Source organism: Equus asinus, chromosome 5 (assembly GCF_041296235.1).
Source record: "Equus asinus isolate D_3611 breed Donkey chromosome 5, EquAss-T2T_v2, whole genome shotgun sequence".
Lineage (NCBI taxonomy): Eukaryota > Metazoa > Chordata > Mammalia > Perissodactyla > Equidae > Equus > Equus asinus.
In genome coordinates this window covers 15,236,991-15,250,171 of record NC_091794.1, presented here as the reverse complement: position 1 = coordinate 15,250,171, position 13,181 = coordinate 15,236,991, and the positions used below count along the sequence as shown (strand labels likewise).

At 38.1% G+C, this 13,181-nt stretch overlaps 1 protein-coding gene across 1 annotated transcript in view; it reads right to left on the bottom strand.

Moving 5' to 3' along the window:
* GTPBP8 (GTP binding protein 8) overlaps positions 1–13,181 on the bottom strand; it is a 16,036-nt gene extending 2,855 nt beyond the window's left edge. Inside the window, exons 1-5 of the mRNA XM_014838647.3 lie at positions 11,568–13,181; positions 9,856–9,954; positions 8,038–8,168; positions 6,452–6,551; positions 4,235–4,353 (exon numbers count right to left, since the gene is read on the bottom strand). Coding sequence (XP_014694133.1) covers positions 4,235–4,353; positions 6,452–6,551; positions 8,038–8,168; positions 9,856–9,954; positions 11,568–11,903 — 785 coding nt within the window. The 5' untranslated portion in view covers positions 11,904–13,181. The remainder of the gene's footprint in view (positions 1–4,234; positions 4,354–6,451; positions 6,552–8,037; positions 8,169–9,855; positions 9,955–11,567) is intronic.

Below are 13,181 nucleotides of genomic sequence, written 5' to 3'. Positions count from 1 at the left end.
CCAATCTCTTCTCTATATCTATGAGCTTGTTATTATTGTTTTTTTTTAATTCCATGTATAAGTAAGATCATACAGTATTTGTCTTTCTTTGTCTGACTCATTTCACTTAGCATAATGCCCTCAAGGTCCATTCAGGTTGTCACATATGGCAAGATATCATTCTTTTTTATGGCTGAATAGTACTCCACTGTGTATATCTACCACACCTTCTTTATCCATTCATCCATCGATGAATACTTAGGTTGTTTCCACATCTTGACTATTGAAAATAATGCAGTAGTGAACACGGGGGTGCATATATCTTTTTGAATTAGTTTTCGTTTTTTTCAGATAAATACCCAGGAGTACCATTGCTGGATCATATGGTAGTTATATTTTTAATTTTTTCAGGAACCTACATACATACATTCCATAGTGGCTACACCAGTTTACATTTCCATTAACAATGCACAAGCGTTCCCTTTTCTCCAACATTCTTGCCAACACTTGTTATTTCTTGTCTTTTTATTAATAACCATTCTAACAGGCACAAGATGATCTCATTGTGGTTTTTATTTTCATTTCCCTATGATTAGTGATGTTGACCATCTTTTCATGTACCTGTTAGCCACCTGTGTATCTTCTTTGGAAAAACGTCTGTTCATATCCTCTGTCCATTTATTTTCTTTTCTGCTTTATCTCCCCAAAGCCCCCCAGTACATAGTTGTATATTTTTTTTAGTTGTGGGTCCTTCTAGTTGTGGCATTGTCCATTTCTTAATTGGATTTTTTTTGCTATTTAGTTCTTTATATGTATTTTAGATATTAACCCCTTATCAGATACATGATTTGCAAATATTTTCTCCTATTAACTTGGTTGCTTTTTCATTTTGTTGATGATTTCCTTTCCTGTGCAGAAGCTGTTTAATTTGATGAAGTCCCACTTGTTTATTTTTGCTTTTGTTGCCTTTGCTTTTGGAGTGAGATCCAAAAACTCGTCACCAAGACTAATGTCAAGGAGCTTACCACCTATGTTTTCTTCTAGGAGTTTCATGGTTTCAAGTCTTACATTCAAGTCTTTAATCCATTTTGAGTTAAATTTTGCGTATGGCCTAAGACAGTGGTCCAGTTTTCCCAACACCATTTATTGAAAAGACCATCTTTCCCCCACTGTATATTCTTGATTCCTTTGTCATAAATTAATTGACCATATATACATGGGTTTATTTCTGGGCTCTCTATTCTGTTCCATTGATCTGTGTGTCTGTTTCTTTGCCAATTCCATACTGTTTTGATTGCTTTAGCTTTCTAATACAGTTTGAAATCAGGGAGCATGATGCCTCCAGCTTTGTTCTTCTTTCTCAAGATTGCTTTGGCTATTCAGGGTCTTTTGTAGTTCCATACAAGTTTTAGGATTATTTGTTCTATTTCTGTGAAAAATGCCACAGGAATATCTTCTATTTTGCTTTGTATTTCCCAGATTAAAAGTGTTGATCTCTTCAACTTGTTCTTTTTGTGGCAAAGATTCAATCACCTTGATAATTTAGACCTTTTTTCATGATTTATTTTTTAAATTATCATTACCATTATTGTGTCTATTATTTATCTATCTGTCTTACTACATTCATCTATATCCATTCATCCATTTGTCAGTATGGAAATGATGACCTCATGGTTTCTCAGGATACATGGATCTTTATGGATACACTGTGACTTTTATGGATACAGGTTTGATGTCTATAAAACAGGCAAACTATTTTCTGTTGTATTGCTAATTCCCTTCTTGATAAACCATAGCATTTTAGACTTTTTGATCAAAGCTGCCTGCTTGAGAACAGCCCATAATGATTCTTGAGATAGAAGTGAAGTTGTACATATAGAGTATAAAGGAGAGATACAAATTGGATAGTCCACACACTAACTATGGCACCTTGAACTCATCTGCAACATTGCTGTCAACTCATGATTTTCTTTGTCCTTGGAGTCAGTTCTCATTTGCTTACAACTTCACTACATAGAAAACCACAGAAGCAAGTATACAATGCCTACTTATATATTTCTTCCATACCATTTATAAAAACAGACTGAAGCCAGTAACAGTCTTTAGGGGCCTTTCACCATTTACACTGCTCTGCTTAGCTGGGGCAGAGTTCAGACATGAAGGTTAGCACTTCACTTTTGCGTACACACTTAACAGCCAAACCTCACTGGACTACATGTCTACCAACACTTCCACTTTTCTCTCACCAAGATCATAGAGAAAGAGAAAGAAAGAAAACCTGACTTATTTTATAATAATTATTCTGTGCATAGGCCAGACTTCCTTCTGGAAAGATGGACTGGGACTTGGTCATGTAAACAAAAGCACGGAGTATATATCTACTTTCTGAATTGGGTTTTCAAAGCTATAGAGGATAGCCTGCCAATTTCCTGTACGTGGTCACTGTGGTACAAAGGACGTTGAAGTTCTTGAAAGCCAGCAGGCCCCCATCTCAATTCTTACTGTGTGCGTTCGCCACCTATGCAGTGTGCTGGTCACTTATGGTGAGTATGGTGGCAGCAGTGCTTCCAGGGCCATGCAGCAGAGAATGCTGGCATATCTAAAGAAGGGGATGCCTCTAAAAAGTCCCGGGAATCTGATAACCTGGGTTGTTAGCCTGACCTGCTATTTACTGACTGACCTTTGCAAGGAAGGAAACTAACATTTATTCTGTGGCTAGTGTGTGTCTATTACAATACATTTTATTTAATCCTTCTAACAATCACATTTTTACTAGTGAGAAAACAGATTCAAAGGAAAATGAATTTGTTCAAAAACGAAATAAGCTGCTTTAAAATCTATAGCCAAGAAATAGAGGAACCATGCAAAACCACGGCTGTTTGACCCTAAGGCGCATGCTCTATTTCGGCAAATACCTCTCTGCAACTCACATCGCCTCTCCAATCTGTAACCGTATCTGTGAAATGGGGGTGTGCACTGTGAGGAGCGATTAAGTGTTCTGAATGATCTAATGACATAACCTCCCCCAAGACCATCTGTTTTCATATAGCTCTAGCTGTTCTTAATGTCGAGCCACAATCTATCCTGATTAGTCTAGTGGCACATAGCTTAGAGCAGTGTGGCCTACTGCTCGAGCACGCCCTTGTTTTGAACACTATACTTCTATTAACGTAGTGCAGAAAGCATTGAGTTTTTCCCCAGCCCCATTATGCAGTTAATTCCAACTCAGCTTACAGGCAACTTAATTTTGTTCTTCAATAAATGCTGCTGTTAAGCCATGATTTGCCCATCTTATGTTTGTGTTACCTTTTCAGCTAAAATATCACTTCCTTCTTCTTAAACAGTTAAAAGAAACAGCTATTTTTTATGATAATGCTCAGGCCTCTAAGAAGAATTAGGATGTCATTTCTGCCCCTGGGAGTTTCTGTCGTATATGTGGGACACACGGAAATGAATGGGACACATGCTTGAATGTAAGCCAAGGGAGAAAAGCATTTTGTAGGAATGAATGAAGAGGGATTCTGACAGGCTTGTTGATAAATACACACAATTTAAACGTGATCTGGATCGGTAGGACCTAGAATGACTGCTTAGAGGACAGTTTCATTTCACATACAACTGTTATTGGGTGCCTTCCACAAAGAAGTTAGAGTACGAAAACCAGAGGGGAGTGGCTCTGCTACGGTACAGGGTACTTGCTGTACCCAAGGTACACACTGAAAGTACAAACTCAAGCTTCATCGCTAAACTACATCTGATGTCTCAGAAATTGCCGGCTCAGGAAATAACCACTCCGTCTGCTCCCAATGCTTAATTCTAACTTGTACGAAGCGTTTTTTTTTTTTATATATGGTCCTTTTAAAGGAAAACTTTTATCCTTCACAGCCTGAATGCTCTTTCTACTAAAGACTCATTGTTTTTCTTCAGAATTGAGAAAGGGAAGGTAGTATCTTTATTGTGGCTGTTCTTTAGCTGATTTTAAAAGGTAAAAAGTTTTCACTTCTGCTGTGGTTTAGGCTGAGGTAGAAAGAGAATGAAGATACCTACAGGGAAGATCCAGCAAGAATCTGCAGAAGGAAGAAAGAATAGAGGGATGAAAAAAATAAAAATGTTGATGGGTTGTACCAGCAAATCATGGCTAAGTGCATGGTCTTCCAAATTCCTCTAATTTTAGGTGGTACCTCAATTTAAGAAACACTCATTTAATACTAAAGGTTGTTAGTACATTAAGTTACAAAAACAATTCAACTCTTACCTCACAGGAAACAACTGAGGAAAACATCCTTGTGTTTTAGTGTCAACAAATTTCTGGATCTGAAGCACTTGTTTTAAAAGATGTCCCTTGGAAGATTTGTCAATTTTTGTTAATACCATCTGTAAGGAAATAAATATTTAAGCATTAGAAATAAAGTATTTCTTAATATAGAGTTTTACATATTTTAGCTACAAATTTTCAATAACAACTAGGTGACCCATGCAAGTTTCTTAATCTCTCCAGTTGTTTCCCAGCTATAAAAGAAAAGCAATACCCCCAATGGAGTTACTGTGAAGCCTGAGTGAGTTAATGTATGCATTGTATAAAGCATACACTGCGTGTTCCTTTTTACCGCTGCCTGAGGCCCCATCATGGATTCAAGGCCAGTGAAAAGGACCCTGGAGCCATATCTGCAATTGCCATAAGTCAAATGTTTTATATGATCACCATATATATATGTGGTCTAAGATATATAATTGAGTATTATTAGGTCGATCCTTATAAAATTGCCAACTTATAATCAATTTTGACTTACAAAATAGTTCCACCTTATATGTAACAATCTAAAGTAAAAATTAGAAATCAGGCTATTTTTAGGTTGTATCCACTGTAGTTATATTCCAACTTATATACATTTATATTCCAAGTAACCAGAGAATTTACTAGGCTTTCTAGTAATTACTTATAATAATTTACTTATTCAAAGGCAATTTCATACTAGAGGAAGGTCAAGGCATGGATGATTACAAAATCAATTAAAAAGTAAAACCTTGATCTATCAGGTTTTCCTGGGGAATTTCTATAAAATTAAATTTCCTGATTAATCACTTATGCTTTTCAGTTATGAAAAATGTTAATGGCAGAAAGAGAGAAAAGCAGAAAGTGTGCTGTTTCTAATGACCTGTGAATCACTCCAAATGGGAGTCTTTCCTCAGAGAGGCAAATATGCTGATATTTAAATGGAGATATAATTCCTCTATCACAATCTCTTTTCCAAAGAAGAAAGTAATATTTCCTTAAAGTTAGAACTGAGGACAATGTATGATTTCACAAGCTGGTCCCTATGATACTAAATCAGGAATAGTATTACTTAATAAAGCCAGTTTGGCAATATTTGGGCATTTTTAACCATGTGACTAAGTTTATCAATCCTTTGGCTCCTCATACGGTAAGTTATCTCTAATAGCTCACAGGGTTTTTCCAACAATTCCATAACCCCAAGAATACAAAAAAGTTGTTGACTAGTAACACGGTTTGATTTGCATTAAACTCCACTGTTACATTTTAGTGGTTTTCTGACATTTTTTGGAAACCAAATTATTATCAATGTATTCTTCACTTTTCCTTTAAAAGGAACTTTAAGAGTGCTATTTTATCTCGAAAACCCTTGAAGCAAAATAAATGTGGATACCAACCTATTAATCTGTATTCTATTCTAGGGCAAACTACAGAAAGAACACTGGTAAGATATTACTGGAAGAAATTTTGTTTTCTTTAAGAAAATAAAAATCCTACTTGTGTGCTGGAGCCTGCTATGTTCCTGTAATGGTTCTTAAATTCCAAATCAGTTTAGCAAATTTTTCAATTGCAGTTTTATTTACATTCTGATACGTACTATCTGCCAACCTGCTATTAAAGAGCTACTAGCATGTTTTAGACAATCACTTATATTGCCATAAAAAAATATAAAGAAAAGCACTTAGGAATACTAAGTAACAGCTTAAAAATCTTTCCTTTGACTCGAATTTCAAAGACTTAAAGCTGAGAGAAGGCAAAGAGAATAAAAGTACCACAGAATTTATTTTAATATTAATGGCTCATAACCAAAAAGATTATTCAAAAGGTACTCCTTTATCTCTTGAGAAGACAAGACACGCTCATTCATTAGAAAGACACACACACAGAGCCAGCCCTGATGGCTCAGTCGTTAAAGCTCAGCATGCTCTGCTTCGGCCTCCCGGGTTTGGTTTCTGGGCGTGGAACCACACTGCTCATCTGTCACTAGCCATGCTGTGGCGGCAGCTCACTCAGAAGAACTAGAAGGACCTACAACTATGTACTGGGGCTTTGGGGAGAAAAAAAAAGAGAGACAGAGAGAGAGGAAGATTGGCAACAGATGTTAGCTCAGCACAAATCTCTCCCAGAAAAAGACAGACACACACACACACACACAACTGGTATTTCTAATCACAAGCATGATTCAAAAGAAATACTTACCACGTAAGGTAATGCAAATTCTTCACACATTTCTACAGCAATATTGTCTGTTTTTTGAATTCCGACAACACTATCCACTAACAAAAATGTTCTCATCAAACTATAAGAATGCAAAAAATGACGATTAATTGCAATACAAAATACACTCATTCATTTCTCCCTCTGACCCTCATGATACTAAGAAATTTCCCTTTGAGAAGCCAGCCCCGTGGCCAAGTGGTTAAGTTCACTCCCTCTGCTGCGGTGGCCCAGGGTTTCGCTGGTTCAGATCCTGGGCACAGACATGGCACCACTCATCAGGCCACGCTGAGGCGGCGTCACATATGCCACAACTAGAAGGATCTGCAACTAAAATATATAACTATCTACTGAGGGGATTTGGGGAGAAAAAGCAGAAGAAAAAAAAAAAAGATTGGCAACAGTTGTTGGTTCAGGTGCCAATCTCTTAAAAAAAAAAAAAGAAATTTCCCTTTGAATAATTCTCGATCCAAAATTTAAAAATTTCTTTAGGCAAACAGAATTCTCAATTCACCAGGAAGTGCATCCTACAGTCCAATAGGTCTCAATGCTATTTAGTTTCAATAACTAAATTCACTAAATATTCATTTATTTCAATATCATGTATTGAACATATGACACTCTGCCTGGGACTGGATACAAAGATGAGTGAGCCCCTTCCTTTAAGAGCTTGAACTCTAGTGAGAAAAGGAGGCATGACCCAATTAACTATAAGTTATCATAAAAATGTCTAAATTTTCAAACATTACTTTAAAACCAACAGATAACAGAAACCAGATACACATTTTGCATTTTCTTGTGTAAATATTTCATCTTAGTTTCTATGTAAAGTCACAACAAGCAAGACACACGTAAACACTTTTTTACACTTCAAAAGTTTAACTTAATTTTTCCATATATCAGGCAAGGCTTGAAAAATACAACTGCCAGGGGCTGGGCCAGTGGCACAGTGGTTAAGTTTGCATGCTCTGCTTTGGTGGCCCGGGGTTCAAAGGTTCAGATCCTGGGCACAGACATACACACTGCTTATCAAGCCATGCTGTGGCAGCGTCCCACATACAAAACAGAGGAAGACTGACACAGATGTTAGCTCAGGGCTGATCTTCCTCACTGAAAAAAAAAAAAAGATAGAACTACCTATGGAGACAATACAAAGGTAACACTTACAGAGGATGTGATCTCAGAAGTATTTTAAGAATGATCACAATTTAGTGAAGTTTATTTAAATCTGGTAAATACCGAATTAACCCACAATTTTCATTTGCAAAATTAGCCAGCTAAGAGTTTGGTATAAAAAAATTAATAAACTCTGCTGAAGTACTATTTATAGTCTCAATTTAGGAAAACATTTGAATTTAAGATTAAGCTAACCTATAGGAAAAAACTAACCAAGCAGTACATACCTTGGTCCTAAATATTGTATTGGAGAATATTCTGAGAATAAAATGGCCTTTCTAAAAGAAGTCATTTGATAAAACTGAAGTGTTCATTATGTGCAGAATGCTCTATTAATGAAACCATGCTTTTGGGTTAAATGTATAACTATCATAAGAAATGTTTTTCCTTACTTCTTTCGTTCTTTTAGATAGGTCTCTACCATGTCAACAAAATCTTCAGGTGCTCTATAGCCATAACCTGGCATGTCCACCAATGTAAAATATTTTCCAACTTTGAAAAAATTCATTTTCTTTGTGTGCCCCTGATAAAGTAAATGGAAAAACAAAAGCTTCCTTAAAATATGTCCTTCATAAATTTCATGACTCAAAATATTTTCTATTCAATCAACAATATTTGTTAAAAGCCTAAGCAGTCTATGGATCATCCTAGCTGTGCTGATGACACAGGAAGAGAAGACAGAAGGGAAGTGGCTAGAGATGAGCTTAGATGATACCACTTCTCCCCTCCAGTTCATTTCTTTTTTTTAAAAAGAATCTAAATGACTTAAGAAAAACTTTAGATTCCATATGAGAAATATGTAGGCAAAATATTTTGGAGTCTTTCCTATTTTGTTATCCCTCCTTCAGTGAAAAAGTTACCCTGTTCTAAATGGTGTGACTGCATTCGTCAGTATTCTCTGATGAATAATGTATCTCCCCTTAAAGAGGAATGATTACGGCACAAATAGGTTAAATTAAATGCTTACCGTCAGTCACGCAGGTTTTCATAAAACCTAGATGCAAAGCCTGACAGTTTATTACACTAGACTACTGCTTCCCTAAATCAAGATGTTTTGCATGTTTCATTAGATGGGTTTTAGTGCTTTCATTAAAACATTTTCTAAAACACATACAACACTATATCTATGCAACTAAAATTGACATAAAGACGATAAAAGTGGTTTATTCATGGTTTTGTGTCCACAGACATTTATTAATCAGAAAAGGAAAGATTAAGATAAACAATCTGAAAAGTCAATTATTTGGAACTTAGAACAAATATTTTCAGAGGAAAGCTTTTATAAATGGTGCTTAGGTTCCCAGTTGGCTTATGTGTCTATCTTTGGGAAAATGATTTTAGAATTACAGATCAGGAATGTCAAGAATTTCTCCTATTGTCCTCCCACAGCATGAAAGGAACCCCCTACACAGAGGTGAAGTTTAGCTGGGTCATCTGGTGAGGCAGGGCAGGAATGAGGATGGGAGGTAACAAATGACAACACTCACCAGTGATGGAGCCAGGGAATCAGCTACGTGAAGAAGTGGGGAGCAGAGAAAACTAGTGAAGCCTCATGGAAGGGTTCCAATGAAAGGAGAGGGGGGCAGTGAGCACTGGGCTGGTGGGAACATTCTGTCATGGATAGATAATAAAGTGAGGGGAACTGGGGGTGAGATTTGAGGAAAGGGTATCTTTAGCATTGGTAGAGTCTGCATCATCGAGAAGGAAGTGGAGGAAATTAGAAAATGACGGAAAGCTACTACACCAGACTGGCTGGGATAATAAGCACATAATGTGGCCCTGGGTAAACTGGGGACTGCCTGATTGGTGTATGTTATGAGTTGGCAAGGTATACGAAATTATAGGAGGAAAAAAAACACTTCAAAGCTGTTTCTTCTAAAATCAATGTAGAACTAGATGATCGTTCTCCCGGAAGCAAATACAGAATGACAATAGAACAACTCTCTGGAAAAGATCTGGACCGAGGAAGATTTTCCAAAGATCTTTCCTAAAGATTTCCTAAAGATCTGGCTAGACTACTAAAATGAGTCCAGACACACTTCCTTTTCTTCAGAGAAATACACAAGCATTAATGAAATGTCTTAATTCACTACTTGTTTGAAAGAATCACTTTTCTAGGAACTTAGCAATTACGACTTCCTGTGCCTCCCAACATTTATTATTCATCTTAGTTCACAGACAGTTCAGACATAATATAAATTTCAACATACCGGTTTTTTGGAGACTCTGACTTCAACATCTGGGGCCAGTGAAAATAAAGCCTTTATTAGAGAGGATTTTCCAACATTGCTTCTGCCTATAAAACACACCTTATACAAGAAAAAAGAAGATAATTGAGTACTAGTTTATATATATATTTTTATTTTATGCTGTATGTCATATTAACTGCAAAAATCTGCCAACCTATTTAGTCTTGCCTCGCCATAAAAAGTGGCTTATGTTTAGTCAAACCTGAAATTCTAACATACAGCTACTATCTACTGAATGATTTCAATGAGCCAAGTACTGTTCTAAGCACTTAACATATATTTTATTTACTTTTTACAACATCTCCGTGAGGTCAGTAATATTATTATTCCCGTCTTACAGATGATAAAACTAGAGGCAGAGACAGATTAAATAACTCGCCCCAAATTATACAGCTAGAAAGTGAAGGAGCTGGAATTTGAACTCAGGAATTCTATATCCAGAATCTGTGCTTTTAATTACACTATGCTACTCAAGAATACCTGCAAGCATTCCCGATTCACAAAGCTTTTTGAAGTTAAAAACTAGATGCATTTCAACAAAACTGGTTCTAAAGTACAACCACACATTTGGAACCGCATTTCCCCACACACTCTATGAGGACACTGCAACACCGTTGTAATTAAGAGGTTATTCCTTTTCCGGCTCTCTCTTGTTCCAATTAAGCTTTTCTCCTTTAGTCCTCTATAGTGTAGAAACCAACAAAATATTCCTGATACTAACCCTTAATATACATGGCTCTGCTTTTTAACACAATACTGAAGGCGGTACAATACCAATCAGTGGTTCTAAACGAGGGCAGTACCGCCCCCTGGGGGGTGTTTTGGAAATTTTTAAGGGCATTTCTGGTTACCAACGATTGGGTGGCATTTAACCAGCAGCGGCCAGGGATCCTATTTATTTTGCAAAACTGAGGGCAGTCCTTAAAAATGCATTGATCGCAGTCCTGCATAAATTCAAATGCTCTGCCAGATTAAATCCAATGATAATACAGAGATAATAAAACTGAATTTTAAAAATGAATTACACAAAAAGTCCAGTCATTTTGAAGCTTAAATCGAAAAGCGATACTACCTCAAAATTATTAAATGAGTTATGTACTCTTAAATTACTACAGCAGTTCTAAATATATTAGAAGAAAAGTTTCGGTGCAGTGCTGCAGTGACTGCAAATATGTAAGAAGATACGAGCCTTCTTTCAGCAGACTTAGAACAAAATACTTTAAACTGCAGGACATGCATAAAACGCACACTCAGGGAATTTCAGCAAAGTTTTTTTAAAAACTTACATTATTGCCATCTCTATATTTTTGCACATGATAGGAAATTTAGATTGGGTGAAAATTACATATCGATAGGGATTACCTCATTTGTGAAACTATTATGCTTTTCATATCCTTCACTTTTTCTAATTTGTCTCGGCATGTTCTCCCTCCTTTAATTATATAGGAAAAAGATAAAAAGGCAATGTTTTGAATGTTTAGTTTGGGTTTGAAAACCTTTTAAAATCTTCTATATTCATCACCAAACTAATTAAAGTGATACATGCTTATTTAGTTAAGATAATTATATGCGTCCACACAAAGCTAGAAAATAGCTCTCGTTCGTTGACAAGAAACAGGTGATATGAAAATCCCCGCCAAGCCCGCGCGACCAGCGGGCGGCCGCGCTCTCACCTCCGGCCGGGGGAGGGCCGGGGCGTGGTCCAGGCGCTCGGCGGAGCTCAGGTACTCGATGCGGTTCTGAGCGGTGGCCGTGAAGATGCTCTCCGCCCTCGCGATGTCTTCCAGGCTCGGGTCGAAGATCTTCAGGTGAAACTCATGCTTCGAGTCGGGGACGAGGTGCCGCTCCAGTTCCTGTAGCGGGAACACGAGTTTTGTCAATTGCTTCTTTGGCAGCCGCAGAACCTCCGCGAAAGCCTGGGATGTGCTGTAAGCTCGGCGCACGCGCCCCAGCGCCGCCGGCATCTCAAAAAGCCTGCCCAGGCCAGGTCGCAGCCCCGGTGCGGCCATTTTCCTCTCCCAGAAGCCCCGCAGCGGGATCTCATTCCTAGGGTCTCGGCTGCGTGTGCGTGACTCCGCTCCCGCTACGCCTGCTGGGAATTGTAGTCTCCGCTTTCCTCGCTCGTTCTCGCCTAAGCTCTTCGGGTCCAGGATACCGAGGCAGGAGTTGCTCCCTTTGCTGGCTGCCTTTCGCACTCTGTCCCCGATGACTGTGACTTTGACTTGTATGTCGCAGTGAGGAGACTGTTTAACGGTTTCCAGAGGTGAAAAGACATGTCTGACTGTTTGGTCCTTGAGTCTCAAGCAAAGGAGAAAACGTGTGAAGCTCTGGTGGATTCCCGGCCCGTTTGCACTTCACAGTTTCTGCTTATCTCACGGATCATTGACGTTGACGACACATCGCTAGGAAACTTTTGTGAAAAAAGAACAGGGCTGATGAGAAATGGGGGTGAAGCAGCACCTGGTTTTCAGGGGAGAGACTGCCTATATTTCAGCCTCTTCCAAACCTGCAGGAAATGTCATTAAATTTTAGAGATTTCTTACAGAATAAAAGCAAAAACAATTTTGCACCGGTGTTATGGAGTTGTTTCGTGGAAGTTACATTCTGACATCTTATTTCAAAAGTTTCTTCTCAAAGCAATTCAAACTGATCAGCCCTGGAATGGCAGACACAGGTATCGTATGATGAAATGAGTAACTGAAAGATAGTCCTACTTAAAAAACTATAGGTCTTGTAAAACATCAGCAACAAACAGCGGAGGAATATTAACTCCCGGCCCTTTGAGCAGTTCCCCAGGTTGTTCAATGAATGAATGTGATACAAAAATTAATGAACAGGACCGAGGACTTTGAGAGCAGCCTGACCTGTGGCTGGCTGGCTAATTTTTTTTTTTTTTTTAAGATTTTTTTTATTTTTTCCTTTTTCTCCCCAAGAGCAGCCTGACCTGTGGCTGGCTGGCTAATTTTTTATTTTTCTTTTAAAGATTTTTTTTATTTTTTCCTTTTTCTCCCCAAAGCCCCCCGGTACATAGTTGTATATTCTTCGTTGTGGGTCCTTCTAGTTGTGGTATGTGGGACGCTGCTTCAGCGTGGTTTGATGAGCAGTGCCATGTCGGCACCCAGGATTCGAACCAACGAAACACTGGGCCGCCTGCAGCAGAGTGCGCAAACTTAACCACTCGGCCACGGGGCCGGCCCCTGGCTGGCAAATTTTTTATTGAACTTTGCTTTAGGCCTGGAGGCTTTTCTCCATCCTCTAATCCCAGCTCCCCATAATAAAATACTTTA